At 27.7% G+C, this 23,869-nt stretch overlaps 1 protein-coding gene across 2 annotated transcripts in view; it reads left to right on the top strand.

The window, feature by feature from the left end:
- THADA (Thyroid adenoma-associated protein homolog) overlaps positions 1–23,869 on the top strand; it is a 108,636-nt gene that overhangs the window by 30,242 nt on the left and 54,525 nt on the right. For both annotated transcript variants that reach the window (XM_067287833.1, XM_067287834.1), the window contains 8 exons: positions 2,221–2,286; positions 5,882–5,999; positions 10,234–10,303; positions 11,104–11,294; positions 13,099–13,236; positions 14,755–14,830; positions 19,718–19,869; positions 23,616–23,771. In XM_067287833.1, the coding sequence (XP_067143934.1) occupies positions 2,221–2,286; positions 5,882–5,999; positions 10,234–10,303; positions 11,104–11,294; positions 13,099–13,236; positions 14,755–14,830; positions 19,718–19,869; positions 23,616–23,771 (967 nt within the window). The remainder of the gene's footprint in view (positions 1–2,220; positions 2,287–5,881; positions 6,000–10,233; positions 10,304–11,103; positions 11,295–13,098; positions 13,237–14,754; positions 14,831–19,717; positions 19,870–23,615; positions 23,772–23,869) is intronic.

Raw genomic sequence — 23,869 nt, 5'->3', positions numbered from 1 at the left:
AGTTCAAGCATCAATTACATATGATTATTGTGCTAACATTTTTATTATGTTTTTCATTTGTCAATAGTGTATTAATAAAAATATTTTGTAACATAAACTATTTTGTTATTTTGATACTATCATGTTTCTCCATGATATTTTAAAGATGTTTTTATGGTCAATGGAAGCATTTTTAGTAAAAAAATGTTTGAGACAGAATTGTCATATTATGTCTTATTATTATTTTTTAAATTAGTTTTTTGAGTTTAATCCAATTTAAATTAAAAAAAATACCATGTTTTATTTTAAAAATTTGACTTCTGGTCTGGATAGCCCATTTATGATCAGTACCAGAAGTTGAAAATATTAGGTCTACTGGAAAATTCTGTCCATTTTTAGAATAAAACAAATAATAAATTTTTCATACCTTGAATAAACTTTATTGAATAATATAATTTCCATCATTGTTTATGACTTCTTGTTAGCATGATGGCAATTTGTCTATCCCATTTTTAAAAAATGCCTTATCCCTAGAGGTGAAAAATTGAACTGGTGTTGTGTCTGATATCTTCTTTGTTTTTGAATTTTTTGCCCTGCAAAAAATTTTGTAAGGACAGAAACAAGTGATAATCGGAGGGTGCTAGGTCCAGGGAGTATGGTGGATGCGACAGAATTTCCCAGCCTAGCTCTACGAGTTTCTGACAAGTCCCCAAAGCAGTATGTGGCCTGACATTATCATGAAGCAGTATGATGTCTTTCCAATTGAACATTGCCGGCCTCTTTTCTTGGAGTGCTGTTTTTAAATTATCCAATTGCTGACAGTACCTCTCCAAATTTAGCTTTTCGTTCGGTTTCAACAGCTCAAAATGTATTGGTCCTTGAATGTTCCACCATATACACAACATTCTCTTACTCAGGCTCAACTTTGGTTTAGAGGTGGAAGGGCAGGTTTTCCAGATTCACAATATGTCCTTTTCCTTATGATGTTTTCATAGGTAATCCACTTTTCATCCCCACTTATCATCCGGTCCAAGAAGGGTTCGATTTTGTTCCATGCAAGCAGAGATGTGCATATGATGACTCAATCATTCAAATTCTTCTCACTTAACTCATGTGACACCCATCTTGAATATTTCCACACCAATCCTAGTTTTCGAACATTGTCCGAAATGGTTTGTTGAGCTGAATCAAGGCTTTCCACAATCTCCAATGTTGTCAAAAAAGGATTTTGCTCTAACATGATCTTGACAGTATTGCTGTCGATCAAAGATGGTCACCCAGAGCATGGCTTATCAGAAAGGTCGAAATCATCTATTTGAAATTTTTCAAACCATCTTTTGCATGTTCTATCAGAAACTGTACCTTCACCAAACACTTTCAATAAATTTCTACATGCTTCTGTAGCATTTCTTCCTTGTTGGAATTCGTACAAAATACACAGTGGCGTAAATGAACTTTATCAGTAGCCATGGGTACGCGATCACATCTCACTTAATACTAACATAAATCATCTTTATTTTAGTTCATTTGCTAGGTCAGTATGTATACATTCAGTGATAAAAAAAGAGAGAGCCAAATATGCGTCAAATGAATATGCGCATACTTGTTGAAACTTATTGTAACTGGAACGGACAGAACTTTCTGGTAGACCCAATATTATCATTCCACGGAGCATATCAATTTTATCAAAATTTTTTTGATTTTTGATGAAATTCACTTTCCTTTATTTTAAAATGGGTGCCATTACATATTACATATACAGGGATGCCTTTACATATATAAAGTTTCATTACTTTCAGAATACACTTTATGTGTTATAGTTATTTGATAGATTTTTAATACTTAACTGGATTTTAGCTTACTTAAAACAAAATTCAGTGTTTTAAGATTTTTGTTTTAATATGTTTTAATATTTTATTATATTAAAGTTAAAATTTATTGACAATAGTTGACAGGAATAATTTAAAATTTACAAGTCTTAGCTGGATTTGCTATCACAATTTTTCTTTATTAACTAAACTCAAAAGCAATTATTTATAATTTCATTCATTTAAAAAAATGGAAAAAATGTCATTTCCATTATTTAAATTCATTTCAAAATAATACAAAAATAACAAAATGATAAATTTACATCAATTTATTATTATACTTTATAGTTATAAATAAAATATATATTATATAGGTTTATTATTATAAACAATTAATATATTTAATTTGAAATTTTTTCTGTCTTTTTTATAGTATTAATGATTCATCAATGAGTCTTGCATGTTCAAGAATAATTCATCAGTGGACAGATGTGGCATGGTAATTTTAATTTGACTTTTCCATTATATTATATTTTATTCTAATTAATAATAATAAAATATAAATAAAATGATGAGATTTAAAAGTATTTACGAGTGGAAAAAATTGATGGAATCAGTAACATTGAAATGAAGGACAAAAAGAGTGTTAATGCTGAGTCCATGAAATACTTTGGGGGACTGAACTCAAAGAATAAGATTATAGTCACCAATACCTTATTGGTAACCAACAGCTTTAAAATAGTTGACTGGTTAAAAATTAGATATTAAAACATTCACTATAACAAAAAACTGGTTGTTTAGAGTAAAATCACACAAAATACTACAAAAACCAGTAAAAGGAATAAAAATTATTTACTTCTTAATGGATATTAAGAAGATGGATTGGAAAACAAGAAAGCTTTTTATTATGGGAGAATCTGTTAACCAAAGGTAGATGATGATAGTCTATATAAAGAGAAGAAAATGAGGAAAGAATTGATTTAGATTATATCTGCTTACAATTTTGTTACACATTTACATATTCTTACAATAGACATAAGTGAGTACATTGAGCTGGGAGAAGACAAATTCATCAAGCTGTTAAAAATATTTCTCGTGGAAAGAAGCACATTAAACAGAACATCAAACATAAGTATCTAAGCCGGGAGACTGCTGTCTAAAGTGTTAAAAAACTAACATTTAGAAACAAAGGATATGACCACGCAATGACGAACCATTGTATGGATGGTTCTATCCAGATTTCAATAAGCTGACAGTCTTAATAAAGAGGCAACCTTGAAATGACTAAATAACTACACTTAAAGAGAAAACAGAGTTTAATAATGGCAACGTAAGAACAAACATTTAATACAAGGTATCACCAAAAGAACATTGTGAAATAACAAGATGATAGAAAATGTAGGTTATGACATAGTTTAGAACATATAAACCATCTGATTATAAGCTGTGTAATATTTGCATCATCTGAGTACACCAGTAGACACATTATCATGGCTAGCTATATCCACTTCAAATACATAAGCATTTGAAGTAGAAATGTCTCATACATATTACAAACATGTTGCCAACCAGGTCATTAACATGAATAATATCACTGTTGTGGAAAATGCCAATAGTAATAGACAAGACTATCTTAACAAACTTTTTTGATATTGTATTATATGACAGAGAAAAAGGAATTTGTCTACTGATTGATGTAGCTGTTCTAGGTGACTCAAACAGTGTGATGAAAGTAGTGAATATAAAGATCTAGAAATAGAAATCAATAAAATTTTGAATGCAAAGGCAAGAATTGTTGCAATTATAGTAAATACACTAGGAACACTTAAGAAGGGATTTAATCAAAATTTTCAACTATTTTTTTTTTTGCATCTCTTTACTGATGGATGACCATCCATCAGCTAAAGATATGTGAAAGATTTCGCCAATGAATGCTGCACTCATCAAACAAAATTTGCTTTGATCTCTTATTGAGATATGAAGCTACTATAACCACTATTCAACAGCTTCATGATCTTGCAAAGCCAAATGTTGATTAGTAGCATCAAACCACTGGCTTTAAGATGGGAATCTCTTTGGAAACAGAATGTTTTATGATTTCAATACAGGACGAAGTTATCAGTACAAGGGCCTACAGGAAACACATAATCAAAGATATCATGGATAATGCTTGTAGGAAATGTCATTCTGCACAAGAAACTATATAACATATTACAAGACATTGTAAAAACTGGGTTCAAACAGAATGTTTATACAGACAATCAGGTAGCTAAAATAATTTACTAGTATATAACAGAGAAATATTTACTAGCCATAAAAAAAACACCATATTATAAATACTGTACATTTCACAAACTATCTTTGAGAACACAACACACAAACCTAGATTTCAACAGAGAAATTATAACAGATAAATGATCCATCACAATAGACTGGATTTTATCCTCATTGACGAAGTGCACAAAACTACCTATAATATTGATATTGCTATACCAAATACACATAATCTACAAAATAGCTATACAGAAAAAATAAGTAAATATACTGAATTCTCTGAATAAATAAAATGCCAGTGGAAAATAAATAAAGTCCTCTCCCACAGGAGTTATTCCATATTCTTTAGATAAGAGCCTGAAGACAATAGATATTCATTCAAATTTATATAGGTCTTTACAAAAAGCTATTGTTCTAGCAACTTGTCGTATTGTAAGAAAATTTCTCCAAATTGATTAACCCTTAGCCTGCCGTTTGCCACGCTCCCTTATTTTGTAAAACGGCCAAGGTCAAAATAGGTGAATCAGGCAATATTATTTTAAAAATTCACTAAAAATTAAATTATTATTTTATTCATATGAAAAAAATCACATATATTTATCAATATAGTTAGTTTTAAATACGACATATTTCCATAAAGTTTGTTTGAAAAATTTATGAGAAAAAAAAATATATATATGATAACTGACATTCAGACTTGAAAATTTGTTACTATTTGTCAAAATTAACATTGTCTGGTTACTTCATTCTTATTGTCACTGAGCCAATATGACGTACAATATTGTTCTGTACAATTTGATATAACATTTATGCATGTACGTTTATTCGTTGTGAAATAATCGCACATTATATCAAACATTTGTTTGAAATCTGAACTTTATTCTGCTTTCAACTAATATAATGAACTAATATACTTTATTCATTTTATATCAAACAAGATTATTTATTTTCGTAATAAACATATGATTACCAGTAGCAATAGATGTAACATTTGCTGATATTTTAGATTTAAAAATAATTAAAAATTAAAAATTAAAAAAATATATAAAATATCGGAACTGAAGGTCATAACTTGAATATTTATGATGCATTAACATATTATAGCTGAATAAACTAATTATTATAGCATTAATGAACTTATTATAGTAATATTATTGCATGAATATGCTAAAAATGAAATAAAAAATTATCAGAAAATGAAAAATTAAGGAAAAAACATCGATAATTAAAATTTTTTACATCGACAAAACACCACCTGGACAAAAATATGTGAAACAGACGATAAACAAGACGATACCGTCAAGTGCTGACATCTGTTGTCGATAAATTTTATAAAAATCGATTTTTAACAGGGTAACGATGAATCGGTACCCTGGCCGTTTTGCGAAACAATTAGGGTAACGATAGATCGGTACCCTGGCCGGGAAAGGGTTAAGGTTTTGTACTGATTTTACTGGCCATTAGACTTGCCTGTAACAGTATTTACTGAACATGATCTGAGAATGATACACAGTGAAAAAAGAACAATAATATTGGAAATATAAAAAAAAATAAGCTTGCTCTTTGAAGATATTTTGTATTAAGTGATTTTACAGGTATGTTTTGAATTTACAGGAATATATTTGAAGGTATGTTTAGTTTGAAAAAATTTAGAAACTGAAATGAATTTTTTACTATAAAATCTTTAAATCTGCAAATAGTTTAATTTTTACTATAAACTTCTTAATTAAAAAATTAAAATATCCTTAAATGGAATCATTTAAAATTCAGAATTGGTTTTATTACTTAATACCTAATATTGTTTATTTTATTATTTTTAGCAAAGCATTACTTGAGAAAACCTACTTTACTCATTTGTCTAAACAACTTTCAGGAGATAGCATGGTAATAAATGAATTGTTGAAATATATCTGGAGTCACTGGGATCATTTTGTTGATGTAAGTTTGACCAACATTCTATTTTACTTTAGAGTGTTTGTTATGTTTCTCATCTATTATTGTTCTGTTATAGTTACTTAAGGTTATTCTGTCTTTTGAATAACCTTTTTCTTGTCTATTAGTTTATTTAAAATAAACATTTCATAAGAATAGAACTGATATTTTAAATATGAAAATAAAAACTTCATGTAGTGTAAAATATAATCATCGAGAACACATTATTGATATTTGATAAATATTCATTTGATTGAAATATTTCAGCAATATACAGCATGTCCCATCAAGACTGCATAAATTCTGCAGAGTGAGAATCCTTGCTCAGAGTACATAAAAATTTGACCCAAGAACCATTGTTTTTGAGCAAAATGCGAAAGAAAAAGTATGACATCACATCTGATGCATGGAAAACAAGCTTTATTGTACAGTCATTTGTACAGTCAGCCATTCTACAGCGTTTGCATGCATACCTCAATATATGTGATGGTCATTTTCAGCATCTTCTTATATAAGCATAATGTCATATGCAAGTACAGATGTTCATTACTTGCATATGACATTATGCTTATACAGGAAGACTTTTGTGAACAACACAATGATGGATTGTGTGCAGTCAGCCATTCTACATCATGGGCATACATACCTTGATATGCACAGTGGTCATTTTCAACATCTTACTATCTAAGCATAATGTCATATGAAAGTACTGATGTTCACAATTCCAATAAAGCTTATTTTCAATGCATCAGATGTGACATCATACTTTTTCTTTTGTATTTTTCTCAAAAACTATGGGTCTTAGAGGTATGGTTCTTGGGTCATTTTTTATGTACTCTGAGCAAGGATTCTTGCTCTGCAGAGTTTATGCAGTTTTGACAGGACACCCTGTATTAAAAGTTTATATCTGTTGTTTGCTTTGCTTTTTTGTGTGTTTTAAAGAAAGGAAAAAATACATTTAAATTTCTTAAATATGAGCAATACTCTTGCCATTACTGATTTAGTAGTTGCTACATTCAGGAAATCCTGTTGCCTCATTATGAAGTTTCCATTTTCATAAATTTGGGATATTTGGGTTTGAATATCTTTTCAACTACTCTATTATTAATAATTCTCTTAAACTTAAAAGAAAAAAATAGTATATCATATTATGCTTTAGATATAGACCAAGGTTTGCATTTGTGATTGATTAGTTTTTGCTTGATGAATATTAAAAATAGTGAATTCAATTGTTGAAGCTAAAGAGATATTATGGTCTTAGATTGAATTTGATTTGAAATCAAAGTTAGTGATTATGAGCAATAGCTCATGACGACTTCTTTATCAAAAATATTGCTCAAAAACTATGGGTCTTAGATATTTTAATTTCTGATAAATCAGTTTTTCTGTTATTGAAATTAACAGTTTATAGTAGTTTGAAATATTTAAATACAAAACAAAATTTTCAATAATAATTTACTTGTTTGCCATTTTCCTATTTCTCTTGTCAAAATATAGGGAATTATAATATAGAGAACTTTCCTTAACAGGATACTATTTTATTCATACATTTCAAATTATTTATGAAAAATATCTGTTATTTTTATCTAGTGATCTCAATAATATTGTGACATATTTCAATTGAATTGTGAATACTTAGAATTATTTTAAATCAGACAAATTAATATACAAATTAATTATCATTCATTTCTTTAATTGCTATCTATAATAATATAAAAATACTGATATTCATATAACACAAAAGACTATATAAAGAATCCTCCCATGTCCTTTTGTTTATTATATCTTCTATATCACAATGTACTGTATATTACATTTTTAACTTCTGCGACTTCACCAGAGGGGACTTTTTATAATGTTGAGGAGGATGAGTATAAAGGACAACTCCACTATAAGATTTATTTCTTGAGGTGTGAAAAAAGACAGGGAGGACTCTTTGTTGTACAGTGGAACCTCGCTTAATGAGCATAATTTGTTCCAGAATGTTACTCGTAAAGCAAAACACTCGTTAAGTGAAACAATTTTTCCTATATAAATTAATGTAGAATACGATAATGCATTCCCTGCCGAAAAAAATACTCAAATATTTTATGTATAACGTTTATTCAAAGAAAATTATACAATATACATTGTTAAGGAGCATGAATCATCTTTATGTTTTTTTCTAGTTTGAAATGAACCAACCTGGAATGCAAATTCAATTTGCAGAAAACAAAAAAAAAAAAAAATTACAGATAATATGTATGATAAACACACCAAATGATATGCTAAATTCTTGGGCTATGTAAAGGCTATAATTAAATATTAGAAATTAATTAATTTGACTAGAGGTAGGTAGTTATGCTGCCATCTCATATTAAATTTAATAATTATAAATAATTAATTTTTAATTTAAACATTTCTAAAATTTAATTTGGAATTGGTCATTAAATTTAATACGAGATGACGGTATAACTGCCTACTTCTAGTCAAATTAATTAATTTTTAATATTTAATTACAGCCTTTACATAGCCCAAGAATTTGGCATATTGTTTAGCATGTTTATTATATAACAAGCTATGGTTGTTGATGTTTATACGTAATATGTATGAACACAAGTTTGAAAAATGTGTGATCATAAGTGACAATAAGATGCTAGTGGAACGAGTGCTAAACACAGATTGATGGATAATGTGCACAATCCTGGACTTCCCCTCTCCTTGTCACTCGTTATGCAAAACTTCGCTCATTAAGTGAGTCATTTTTTTACAATTTGTTTTTGCTCGCTATGCAAATTACTCATTATATGAGGTGCTTGTTAAGCAAGGTTCCACTGTATAGTCTTTTGTGTGAATTTTTACAATTATTGTCCTGGAAATTTCATCAAACTGATATTCATATTGCTAATAATACAGATATTAAACTGAACTTATAGATATATCATAAATTGATCAGTAATAAAAAAAATCAACGAGTTTGATTTTCTCAATTTATCTAATACGAATGGAAAATTGATAATAGGAAGTTTAAAATTTAATTTATTTAAATTTCAATTGTGAATGTGTGCACGATTATTTGAAAAAAATTTTGAGCTAAGGTTCTTTTTAAGAACTATTTTAAAAAGAACAGTAAATTTAAATAAACTTATTATTGATAATTATAGTATATATTTTTATAAATTTATACAGCACTAAACTATTTTACTGTATATATATTTCTATAAATGATTAAAAGTCTGATTTCTAGAAGTTTTGTTGAAGCACTTTTTTATTATTTTATCTAAAACTATTTGTTCACACTTTGCATTTATTAGTTTTCTATTAAACTACTATTATTATTATTATTATTATTATTTTCTCTTCTAGTTTTTTCTGCCTCTTTCTTTACTTGATAAAGTAATTTTGCTTTAAGTAGTATTTTTAAATATATATTAAGAAATTTTATATCTTTTGTACTGATTCCATCCTGTCTAAGTTTTGACTTTAGAAAGAATTAATTCTATTCCATTACTGTTACAAAATGAGGATCAAATTTCTTGTTTTTTCTGAATAAATAAAATATTTTGCTTATAAATTATATTTACATATTAATTTTTAAAATGTTATTTTATCTACAGATGACCTTTAAGTTGCAATATACCTGATTTGTGCTATGCCAAGTATACTTTTAAACCATTATAATTTAAGCAGTTTTTAACATTTTTCTTTTCCCATATTAGTTTTTCATACTTTACAATAAATTATATCTGGATTCATTATATCTATTACAGATTTGTGTGTTAATTTAATATAAATCTGCACATTTTTTGAAACGGTTCTTTTTTACAAATTTACAAATATATAAAATTAATATTCCATAAATCTTCAGCAAAACTCACTCGGCAAAATAAACTACACCACAACCTTTCTCGTCAACCTTAAGTTGCCGAGAAAAATTTAGTAAAACATAATTGAATTTGTTCCATTGTATTTGTATTTGAATTTATATATTCTATTTTTAAAACATTGTTATTTTTTTTCTCAATTAACTTGAAGATGGCCAATCGATTTGACCGAAAACATTAGTTACGTTTTAATAAATTTTTCTCAACAACTTAAAGTGTTGTGGTGTAATTCCATAAATCTATTCTTTTTTCTTCATAATATGAAATTTAGCAAATTGCAATTTGTTATATTTAAATTTTACATAAGAACAATGTAATATTAAAATATAATTATATTTCTTCTATATATGTAAAATTCTTTAATTTTACTTTTATAGGGTGTTCGACATTATTGTAAAGCTATTTTTAAGAACATTCTTACTATGCATTGTTTGAGTACAGGTGAAGGTAAGACAGTTTTCTTTAAATGCTAATTGTGAAACATAAAGAGAATGAGTTTGAATTTGACAACAAGAAATAATTAAAATTAAGAATAATTGAGTACAGAAATCTATAGAAATTGTGATGAAATAATTTGTAATTATTTATTTATTAGAAAGTAAAACGTTTAAAATTTTGAAAATATATATCAAGATTAAAAAAGGAAAATATTTATGAAAATTAATAAGTAAATAAGTTTGAAAATATGAAATAAGAATTTCTCTTATTTATAAAATAAAATATTAAATAATATAGATAATAAAATTAAATTTAGTATTGTTGTTTTGTACTCTTTGTTAATAGATAGATAAATTTATAATTAATGATGTAAAGAGTATTAATTAGAGAATAGATAAAATTTTAAAGATAATTTATAAGATTTAGAATAAAATGTTAATAAATTATATTTGTTTTCAAATATTAAATGTACTTTGCACTCGTGTTGGACTAAATATTTGGCATTATTCAGTATTGAGATATATTTAGCCAACTTAAAATCTCCAACACTATTACATTGTTCAGTTGGACAATACCTTCAAATGAGATGACTGCTACTCAGCAAGAGCCGTCTGTGGATGACTCTTGCCAAGTAGCTTGTTCAGAAACCGAGTTACTGTATGGTAACTGGAGCAAATATTTAATGTCAAGTTGAAATTTATATGTGATAACAAATAGCTTTCAGAATTGGATGTGTGAATGAGTGAAAGTTTTTAGACCAATAATTTTGAATTTTAAATAATAATACTTATATTGTTTTTATTTTATAGTTCCAGAAAAAAGTCAGTTTACATATAAATTGACTGAAACATTAATAAATACTCCTTGGCATCAACGTGGCAAATATGCAATGTTATGTTGTCTAGTTGAACAGATGGGAAGTAAAGTTTTGTTGGAGATATCACCAACATTTCCTTTAGATATGTTGAATGCATTGAAAGAAAGATTAATTGCAAGTCATGTAAGTAATAGTTTCTCTGATATTTTAAAAATGATAACTGACTTTTTAAAAAATTTTTAGAAAACTTTCTCTAAAAAATTAAATAATACAATAATAATATTTAATAACAACATCAACATGCCTCTCGGAGTGATTTTCATGGTTGAGTTTCTTTGATCTGGATATGTCTGTTTTCATAGCTGATTATTTGGCTAGCTTGTTATGAGCTTATCCAAGCCTATGATGAATTTGATAAAGATATTCACAGGACAGAAAAAGTTAAAAACCATTATTAAATCGTGATTAGATCATAAAATATAATAAAATCTACTTAATATATTTTATAAAGTATAACCTGAATTGACTTATTGAAATTTTCTTTTTGCATAACTTTTGGGTTTTATTTTTGGTTTAAATTAGAAAATGAACTATGTAAAATATACAGAATGTTTCATAACAAATATATAAACCAAAGAGAAATGATTCTTTTAAAGTAAGTTGAAAGATTCTTAAACAACAGTGATACTTTGTATTGACCATTGAAAAACATTTTTAAAGTTTTCAATGCCATTTTTGTCATGTGTAATCTATAGCTTTAAATCAATAAATAAAACAGGTATGGGCAACCTTTCTATAGTAATGGGCACATGACATTATTTAGAGGTGGGATTGAACTAAAATTCTAAAAACAGGATTTTAAGTAAATAATAGAAATTATACATTTGTAAAGAAAAAGTGAATACTATAGATAACTAATCTCCAGATTTATCACTTATGGTCTTACAACTTTTGTTCACTTGCCTATTTTAAATTACTTATTATGCAAATACATTTAAGGATTTTGATAGTTGGCTATAGAAAAAGTTATGGAGCACATGGTTCAGCACTTGATCTAAGTGCTGTAGGTTGTTGATGCAAAACTAAAAGATTTGTGAATGAACAGATAAGTGCAAGTAGTTATGTGTACAAGTTTTACATTCAGATCAAATATAAAATAAGACAAAGCAAAAATTATTGTGACATCATCACAATGCTGAGCTGCAACTTTTAATCATATGTTTAATTTATTTAATTTAAAATATATGATCTGAATTTCAAATTATTAGTGTCTTGTCCGTGTACTTTTCCTGACAAGAACAGAGTTATTTATACTGGTCATCTACATATATCCGTTCTAGGGAACATTTTTGAATTGAAATCACATGACTTCTGGTCTATACTAGAAGTTCGTATATAGTTAGTTGGGACCTCCTGCCCCTAAGCTTTCCATATCTGATCTCAACTTTCATTTATCTAACACCATCTGACAAAGATCTCTGAAAGTGATTGAAAATGTTCATTTTTTCAATACGCAAATCTGCTGGAACCAGTATGAAAGGTGTTTGTGAGCATTTATGTTATTTTCTAGCTTTTGCAGTGTTTTTTGTTGTACAAAAATCCAGATCCATGTCTGAATCTATCTTTTAATGCCATAATAAACAATGATGGATTACAAATAGTTGATGTTATTTAGTTCATTTTGTCAGTAAGACAAAATCATAAATTATTAAAGTTTTGAGACAGTCTATAAATCTATGAACAAACACAAAACTTATTACAGTATATTTTATTTCTAATCATGACATTTATTGCTATCAGGTAATGATATAACATTTCATTTAAATTGTAATAACAATGCTATATTTATTGATAATTTTAAAAATTATTTTAATAATAATATATTGAAAATTACTATTTAATATCATTATATGATTTTTTCCAATTTTTGATAAATTTCAACGGAGTCATTCATATATTAAATATATATATATATTTATAAAATTAGATTGCTGAGTTATCTGTTGTTATTTATAAACAAGATTTCAATGAAAAACAAAGAAATGTGTGGGAAATAAAATGGTTAAAACCATTATTGGAAACATTTTGTGTTGGAACAAAAATTCAGAGAGATTCTATCAAAGAGGTATTTTACTATTTTTCTATTAAAGAATTAAGGTTGTTTAAATTTAATTGACTAAAATAGTTATTTCAATTTAATTTAAATTAGTATTTTAGTTACTGTTTCATTTTTCAGGTACAATAGGCATTACTTATTATAGTTGCAAATATTATTACCAATCATCTAATATCAGAATAAACATGTTTGAAAACATATAAATTGAATAAAATTACAAAACTTTCACTAATTTTAATCAGTTACAATTAATGAAATTAACTTATAATTATCATTATTTTACTAATTATAAATTTGAATTTACTTAGACAGTTAATAACTGGCAACTGGGTATTATTAGAAACAGATATTAATGGTTTAAGCCATGTTGTTCCAATAGAAACATTAGCAAAATGATCAGAATCAATTTAAAATAAATTAACCAATCATATAGGATGTTTATTCTCAATACATTAAACATTCATTTTAATCTTTCACTCAATACTCTATTCTAGATTTTGATTTCTTGCATTTGTTACTCATTTATAGGTAGCTGTTTGCTGTTGTTGAAGACTATGATCTTTATTATTGTTTAATTAAAGTATATTATTGTACTGTATGTCTTAGTATAATGGAAAAAGCAAATAAGAAATGCAAAGGTTTGTCTCTCAAAGATAAAGTTGAAATTTTAGAATGCTATGATAAGTTACCAAAATTAGTCAATGCATGAAAATCAGAACAAATACATTTGCTATGTATTAAAATGCTATCAAGAAAAAATGAGAACATGATTTGTATGAGAAAAAAACCAGAAAGATAATAAAGTTGGGCTAACTTAGAAGCTTTGGTTTAGTAATGTGTGTGAAAAAAGTTATTGTGATGATTGTATACTTCTTACAAAACAAAACCTTATATTAAGTATTCAAAAACTTCAATTGTTTGTTAATTTGTTAATTTACAACAACACAACACTTGGGCAATCTGCCTAGGGGGATGCCTTTCCAGAAAGTCTTTTTAAGGGTAACTGACCCCTATTCAGGTGTTATAGACATGGAGAAAACCTGGAAAACTGCATGTGGCCAGCTTGTCCTGGCAAGGTGAGAACCACAATCGAACTCCCAGTGTTTAGGGAATGAAACCACTTGGCCACTGGTGGGCCCAAAAACTTTCAGATGTAAAATATAAGGCTATTTTTATAGATACCTGTCTTAAGTGGATATCTATTCTACGTAATGAACCTTTTTGGACTTGAGAGTGTCTGTTAAATCTACATTCTACTATGTATTTAATTTAATATTTAATATGAATCATTTTTTTATTAATATCAATCTTACTTTCATTAAAATTCATAACCTAAAGACATAAGTAAAAATGTACTTTACTTGAGTGCATTTTATGTAAAACTTAGAAAAAAAATATTACAATTTTTATCTTTAAATTAGTAAAATAGATTCTCACCTTAATTATATTATTTTAACTATGAATATATTGAATATTTTCAATTAAATTCTATTTTTTAAATCTGATTTACTTTTTCTTGTATAATAGTACATTATTCCTGAAATATTCAAGATATCACCAAAAAGCATTCATTTTATAATTGCAGAATTAACAGAAAATGAAAGTAAGTTATAATTTGCTTTAAAAATGTTCTGTATTTAATTGTTTATTTAAAAAGTATATAATCTTATATAAATACACGTGTGTATTATTTTTCACTACTTTAGAAGCCAAAAAGTTATGTCATGAAAGCTAAATTTTTCAGAAGCAAAAAATTATGTCATATTTTTTTGTGTGCTTATAATTCAGAAAGTATAAGCTGTTTTTTGTTACTTTCACTATATAGCCTAATTCAAAAATGCCCTCTGTGATGTAACATAACCAATTTTTGAATTGAGCAATCATAGCCCACCCTGCATTATTTTAAAGATTAAATGGAAAGACATTCATTCTTTGACTTTAAGCTAGTTTGAAATCTTACTTGGGTGTATGTCCACTTTGTTGTTGTGAATACTGAAAAAGCCAAAAACATCAGTCATTTTGAGATACCATAAATCTTCCAACAGATATCCAGTACGTCTATTGGACAGAATATACTTAGCCTTTGATATGTATATAAGAGATTTGGCCTCTTGCAGAATTTCACATCCAAACTAAGGATAAAAAAGAATGAAATATGTTCAATCTTTTTTGCCACCACCTCCATGGTTTTCCCTATCCATTTTTCCCCCAAATAATGAAAACTGCTAATTTCAAAATAACTTTTTATTTTTATTTAATAGAAAAGCACATTATTACACAACATCATTACGACTGTAAGCATAAAGTTATTATGGTTTTACAGTATCTGTGATTTAATTGGAGTCATTATCACTGTAGAGAACATATAATGTTCACTTTTTTATTGTCATCATTGTAGTTACAACTTCATTACACTCAGCTTTTACATTGCTCTCTTTCTCTCTTCCTCTGGTAGTAGGTTAGGATTCATATGTTACTTTCAAGCTTTCAATAGTTTTTTTGCTGCCAAGGCTGCTGGATTCCTCAGATTTGAAATAGTGGATAGATGCATCTTTGCTGCTGTCTGTCTTCATAGCCAACGTGCAGTTTTTGAAGGAGTGGCAGATCATTTCATTTGGAACATTTCCCAGGCTTGTTGAATTCAAAAAGTTGTCAGATATTGAGAAGACACTTTGAGATTTCCCTTGTGTAAATACTACTTCTCTTTGTCATTCATCATCCAAGAATGATAGAACTGATGTATTATGTCCTTAAAGGGCTTATTTCACATCATATCCACTGCTTGAATATATAGTCAAACCTCAGTTTTCAAACATAATTTGTTTCTAAAAGGTGTTCTAAAACTGATTTGTTCTAAAACCCAAAGAAATTTTTCCGTATAAAGCAATATAAAATGGATTAATCCATTCCTGACTCAAGTGAAGAAAGAATATATAAAATTCAAATAATAATGTTTTTAAAAGCTCTTTACATTAAGTGAACATAACTTTTTTTTAACCTAAACATGTTAGAATTTGAGCATGTGCAATAGTTTTGATTTAAGTTTAGAACAAATACAGAGAGGATTCTTGATATATAAAATGTGGTTAAAGAAATTAAATAAAATACAAAAATAGATAGCTAAGATGAAATACGGTATAGAATTATGAGTAAGTAAAATAAAATAAAAGCTAAAAAAGTTAAAACAAAAATAAAGTGTAGATAAAAATTACAGTTTAAATTTTTATAAAGTGATCTATATATCAGGGGTTTCTAGAGTAGAGAGTTGCAGGGTTTTAATAAAGATATGTATAATGACTCTCCCAGATGAACAAGTTTCTGTGATCTAAACATCACTTAAGAATGGAAGTGTGAACCCATAATGGTATAAAGTTATTATCTAATAAATTTCTTGCAAGATCAGTGGAAGGTGTGTTATTTTTACATTGTCCTGGTATTTATTTAAACAGTTTAAACGGTTTAATAGCTACCATTTACATAGTTGTGGCACCTATGTAAAAGATCTTTGTTTTCATTTGCACTTGCTGTAATGGGACTATATAAACACCAGACTTCTCCAAAAGGTTAAGAGAATCTTTATCATTACATAGAATTCTGTGGAGTGATGGTTTTACTTTAATGGTAAGTGTGACCCCATGTCTTTTGTAAGCTCAAACTATTCATAACAGGTCTAAGTATGAAATAGGAGGTTTTGCAAATATTAGGTTCTTGTTTTTATTGTTTGAATGGAGAGCGATGGGTGGGAAGAGAGAACTATGGACCAGGTTGTTGATAAATTTAAACTTGGAGTTTGTATATCCTGCATTGCATACAATGGTAGCTACTATTTGCAATTCATCTTGTATCAAAGCTGAAGATGAGGGGCACAAATATGACCTGCAAATGAGAGCAGATATAGCTGCATTTACCTATCCAGAAGCTGGAAGGAAGAAGCTATCCATTTTCATATTTTATTTAATTTCTTTAATCATATTTTATATATTGAAAACACACACTGTATTTGTCTTAAATTTAAATCAAAACTATCAAACTGTAATGTACCATGTGACATGAAAAGGCAGGGTTACACAATTAGACTTCAAGTCGAGTACCAGGCCTGGGCTTAATGGGAAGCAAAATACAATGATCCGAAATAACACTTATATAAGTAAAAATTCACAATAATATTTATTAGATTGAACAGTATTATATATATAAACAACAATGATTATAACAAGAATTAGTAATAAGTATATATTTCAAATATTAAAAAAAAAAACAAATCAAGATCAATTATATACAAAATAAACAATCAATGAGAGAGATTCTTTTTCATATAATCAATCAAATCTCCATCGAAATCTTCTTACAAGCTGATTGCTTATTAAAGAATGCTGGACAATATGCTTCGATGAAGGTCACTATCGGGAGCTACACCATATCATTGAACTGGTATGTCGCCTTTTTATCTGCCCACAAGTTAACTCCGCACTACCCTACTTACATATCCGCATGTCAGAGGATCAGTACTCATGTAAATAGGTATATTTTGTCTTTATTTTTGAATTTAGCATATTTGGGGTTTCTTGGGAGTTTTCATCCTTAAAAAAAGACTGAAAAGAAAATAACAATAACTAAAAATAATGCCTAAAACATAAAATAATGATTGGACTTTGACTCCTTGCAACACACATTTCAATTCTAACATGTTTAGGTTTGAAAACATTCTTAGGTTCACTTAATATAAAGAGTTTTTAAAAAATTGTTATTTAAATTTTATGTATGTAATTCATCAAGTAAATGAATTTAATATTAAAAGATAGTACAATTTCTTTCTTATACATTTGGCATTGTATGTGAGTATATGAATTTTTGCATTCAGTTTGAAGGCAGCATTGTAAGACCTGTTGGTTGCTGTTTTGATTGGCATTTAATTGACTGATATGTGTAAAATGAAGAGTTTGAAACAGAAAATATGGGAAGATGCACACACTCATATATTATATACAATATAGCTCAGTTGCAGCCCATGTCATGGAAAAAACATTTTCAAGGATTTCCACAGGAAAATTACTTCAGCATGTATAGAACACTCAAGCTTCTAGAACTGCATGTAGGAATTTAATGACAGCAAGCATCTATTGAAAATCTGGTGTCTGTTGGAGAATTTATAATTCACACATGTACAGTACAGTCAGTAATAGAAATAAATTTGAATATATTTAATGAATAACAGTTTATTAAATCTTTATTAAACAGTTTTTATTTGAGTAGTAAAAATGAAAATTAGAAATAGATAGGAATAAGAACTAAGACTGGATCTTCAATTCTTACACATTAAAAACATTATTTTTGAAATAATCAAGATTTGTGATAAATTTAATGGCTTAATTAAAATATTTATTTATGTTAAAAAATATTTCCCAAGAATAAAAGTGAGAAGATAGATTTTAATCATTCATTTGGTTTTAGAGAATAATGTATTTATAAGTTAAACGAAATTAAAATAGCAACTTATTTAAAAATATTTTAACATAGTATTTTTTCATGTATTCTAACTGGAATTTCTTGAAGAAACCAAAAGCTTTTTACACTAGTAGTCTATTATTTTCTCATAGATATTCTGTTTTTGAAATTTAACATGTGGTGTTTTCCATGTAAAGATTGTTTTATGATGGGTGTTAACAGCATTAGTAAGGCCGAGACTCCACTAGCATAAAAAAAAACATAAAAACCCTCACCATAAAAACTTTTGATCACATGACCATGATATTTTACGCCAAAGCAGGTCCAGGTTGTAAAACCAGCATAAAGCGAGTTAAGCAGTGTTCAACTTTCAACATGAATACGTTCATAAAATGGTACCATCCACCAATCAGAAGTCAGTGGAATCTAGGTCATTGTGACATGGTGTAAAAAGGCGGAAAATGAGCTTTTGTGTATGTTCTCTTGTAGCTACTTGGTAAAGACTGAGAATAGATCTGGAAAGATTTATCAAAAACGTCCAAAAGTATTCATGTATCTACAACAAGAGGTATCCCAATTATAATAATGGATGCTTAAAACACGCGATATGGATGGCCAAAGGAAAATTCTTCAATTTAGAGGAGTATATAATAAAAAAGCTAAGCTTATAAGTGCTGTACATTATCTTAATAATACGACAATAAAAGTTAATATATGAAAGTAAAGTTATTATTTTTACTACATTTGTAATTATAGTACAGAAAAAACTTGTAGAATATAATCAGTGTCTTTATATCAATATATCATGTATACAACTGTAACTTTGATAGTACTGTCGAAGTGAAAACTCTGCTAGTGGAGCTGGACTTCCACCACAATCCAAGCGCAAATGCAAATAGGTCACATGATTAAAAGTATTTACAGTGAGGGTTTTACTCTCGTTTTTATGTTAGTGGAATCTCGACGTAAGAAAAATAATAAACAGCTGGTGTAGAAATTTTGAAAGTGGTTTTTGATAAGATTTTTTAAACTTGTATTATTTCAGGTAAATATTTTTCTACACTTCTAATGTGTATCAAAACAGCACAAATTCAAGGTGTTATTGGAAACAATAAGCAGACTGATAACGCAGATTTATGGCAATCTTGTTTACCATATACAGTCTTGAAGAAAGCATTACATTTTATAGATCATGAGGTATGAAGTATTATTAAGCCATATATTGTATGAAGTAACATTAAAGTCATATATTAAGTGTTTGTGTGTTTTAATTTAATAGTAGATTTATATAAACTTTGAACTGGTATTAACTTTGAAAAATGAAAAATTGAAAGATTTTATTTATTACTAACGTAGAAACCTATGTTATAGACAAAGATTCAATATAGACAAAGATTTTTTGAACAAAGTTTTGGAAAGTTTTATTTTCTCAAAACTTATGGGTGATTTTTGATCTTGTATCTTAAAAATTCAATTTACTTTTGATAGTATTGCATAACAGATTAATTGAATTTGTTGATCTTTTAATATCAAATTTTGAGTGAGAAAAAATATAAATATTTTTTATTTTATGTTTATACAGATTATTACAAGAAAGCTTGACTGATCATTTTTAACATAATTGTGGGTAACCGGTGGGTAACCTTACCCCTTTTTCCCAGCAACAGTTTGGTAAAAACTGCCCACTTTGTCAATGGATGGCGTGTTTACTTTTCTTGATTTCATTAGGTCGGGATCAGTTTGTCAGGTCGAGTGGAGGAGGAAGAGAGGGGTCGTCAGTAAGGCATAGGCAACAAACGAGTAAATGACACCATTAACAGGAAAAATCCAAAAATTTAATTGTTAACAAATAGATATTTACACAAACAGGAAATCAAACATTTAATGAGATTCACTAACTCTCACATACAAGTAGAGGGGGCTGAGAGAGAGTTTATACAATTTGGATATCATACCTCTTTAACAATTTGCTGAGGTTCAAATGAGTCCCTTTCTTTATGCAGTGGCACAAATTAATAATTTTGTGATTGAGGCATATAGATCACTCGACAAAAGAACATTCGGAATGACGGCTGTTTGGTTATTTTTCTGCCAAAGCCCTGGTCAAATGTCCGGAGAGAGACTGCTCCCAAGGGGGGTGAATCGGTCTTATATTGGTTCGGCCTGGGAAAATTAGTCAGCTGACTGCATGTTGTTGAAGACGAAGGTTGCTTTTAGCAGGTGTAGGGTCAGACGTGTTCCTGGGACAATGCGAAGATGGTAAAATCAGATGTCAACTTGCAATATTAGAATCTTGCAATGCTAGATTGATGATGTTTATGCGGGCAAATGTTGACGATATTGATGGAGAGTTATAAACTTTTAGCAATTGTTGTTGATAAATTCTTAATAGTTGTTGATGGGAAGAGTGATATTCAATTCCTTTTTTCCAGTGATGTTATTTTACAGATGGCGTTAAGAAAATTAGTTAAAATAATTTTTTTAAAAATGTAATAAAAACATCTCTATAAAAGTCTGAATCTCACATAATTTTTGATTTACAGAAGTTTCAAAAAACAGTACTCATTATTTTAATAATTAATGACTGAAATAAAAATGTAATAATAATGTGATTTTTAACTTTTAAATTTGTTAAATCAAACTATTTTTTCCAGTTAGAAAGTTATTCCTTATCATGTATTTACTTCAGAAACAGAAATAGTTTTATAAAATGTAAAATTACTAACATGACAATTTATATAATGCATTATAAATACAATAGATATTAATAATGTGAATAAATGAAATACCGTATTTTACGGACTATAAGATGCTATGGACTATAAGACGCACCTAAATTTTTAAGCAATTGTTTTTAAAAAAATACCTATAAGACGCTATTGACTATAAGACGCACCTGAATTTTGGAAGCAATTTTTCGAAGAAAAAAGTGCGTCTTATAGTCCGTAAAATACGGTAATTCTTTATATAATATGTACTGTACATATATATTCTTAAGGTTTTAGGTTAAGCAAACTAAATGAATTAATAGATTCTTTAGTTATTTTTTGGTGTATATTCAATATTTTCTCTTTTATCATTAATTTTATTTTCCCACCTGTTACAACATAACACAGGAAAGTATTGTAATTGTGTCAGATTTGACCCTCTGAATTTTTTACAAATCCCGAAACCAAAAATATCAAAAACTAAAGGAAAAACCAGAGTGTGTGTATGTGTTCTCATCTATTTCATTTAATATTTCAGGATGGAGTAAAGATTATGAAACTAAATTTGTTATAGTAACTTATATAAGGGCCATTATTAAATAAAGCACCAACAATCGCTGTATGACATCCAACTATATAATGGCTATAATAAAATATGGTGGTTGTTTTTGCTTTATTATTATGTATTGGGTTTTTGTGGATTGTTTATATTTGTTGCTATTAAGTTTTGGACTACAGAACTCAAGAGGCTGGGAAGATAAAGAGGTGTTATGTATCATATCTCAAATGAGATTGGGCTTAATGAAAATTTTACTTGTTATTGGCATTTACAATATTTTTAAAAACTCATCTCTGTTCTCAAATTAAGCCTTTTTTGCCTTTCTATAATAATTAATATTATAAAAGTTACTTTTAATAACTTTCAGATAATAACTAAAATTTCAGATGGTATCACATACAGTTTTAATTTTGAGTTAGTGTCATAGTGTCATTTTAAAATAAATTAAATATTTTTTAATGGACATTTTTATCATAATTCAACAAAATTACTCCTTTTAAGCCTTTGTTATTATTTAAATTTTATACCTAGTATAATATAAAATTATTGGACTTTCTAATTGTCCCCTCCTGTTAAGTGCCAGGGAAGTCGAGAAGAGCCCTTGCCACCTTTTTTTTGGAACTAGAAGAAAATGAGCATTCTTAGAATTATTGGGTATAATCTTCTAATAAAATTACAAAGTTTATATCATTTTTGATTGTCTTTTATTTAGATATTTTAGTAACTTTAGTTCTCTCCAATTAATTGGAGCATTTCTTTATAGTACTATTTTAAAAACTTATGTCCACTTCATTTCTTCAAATTGATTGTAATATTGTTTTGTGATAGTCTTTGTAAAAATAGAATGTACTCCATTTTCAGTAGATTCTTTTCTTCTGCATTAGGCTTTTTCAGTATTTAAACTTTTAAAACTTCAATAAACTGCACTTTATTATCATACATTCAACAGCTTTATTTCATAAAATTTATGAAAAAATTTTTTAAAATTTTGTTTCGGTGGTATTGATTCTTTTTTGTTGCCTGTAACATGCATATTCCCAAAACAGGAATTTTAAAAGAAAATTTTAGGGAACTTTATATATAGTGTATTTTATTGCTTTTTTTTTTTAAATAAGAAAAGAAAAGAATTAATAAAATAAATAGATAAAAGAATTGACTAACGTTTAGGTTAGTTATTTTAATAATATGGACTGTGTATAAATATAAGAAATAATTACTAACACCTTGTAAACAGGTTATCCACACTACTTTATAGGTACTGGTATATTATACATATTATGGTACTGGTATATTATACATAGGTACTGGTATATTATGGCGCTTGATACGCATGCGCATAAGGAATTTCTATATGCAACGTTACGTACGTTCTAAAAAAATTTTTAAATCTTCAAGCACAACGGCTATTCGAATCTCAGAACTTTTAACCTGATGAAGACCGGAAATTTTATGGTCGAAAACGTTTGTTTATAATTAAATATTTTACTGGTGACATAAAGTTTGTGAGTCTAGTGTAATTACTAAGAAAAAGATAAAATGTGTAATTTCTTTAGCCAGTTTATTTTTATATGCATACATATTAATAATTATTTTACAGGTAAATGTATGCAATAATTTTAGAATTACATAAATATTGGTAAATAGACTTTTTTCAATATTTTAAAATGAATTTTCAGGTTCAATTAAGTGCTTTCAGTCTTATTTGTAATAATATTAAAACAACACAACCGTTCACCATTAAGGAATTTGAACTTCTGAAACAGTTTTTACCTTGGTGCTTTACAAGTCAATTTCCTGCCTTTCGTCAACGCCTTCTTGCTGAATTAAAAAAGGTAGACATTGTTTAAAATACTTTTATTAGTCTTTAAAATAATATATTAATCAGCTTTTATCAACTTATGAAAATTAAGAATTTGTTAAAAGTTTGTTA

Source organism: Centruroides vittatus, unplaced genomic scaffold (genome assembly GCF_030686945.1).
Source record: "Centruroides vittatus isolate TY-2023 unplaced genomic scaffold, ASM3068694v2 scaffold_712, whole genome shotgun sequence".
Lineage (NCBI taxonomy): Eukaryota > Metazoa > Arthropoda > Arachnida > Scorpiones > Buthidae > Centruroides > Centruroides vittatus.
Note: the sequence above shows the minus strand (reverse complement) of the source record. Positions and strands in the feature narration are given on the sequence as shown.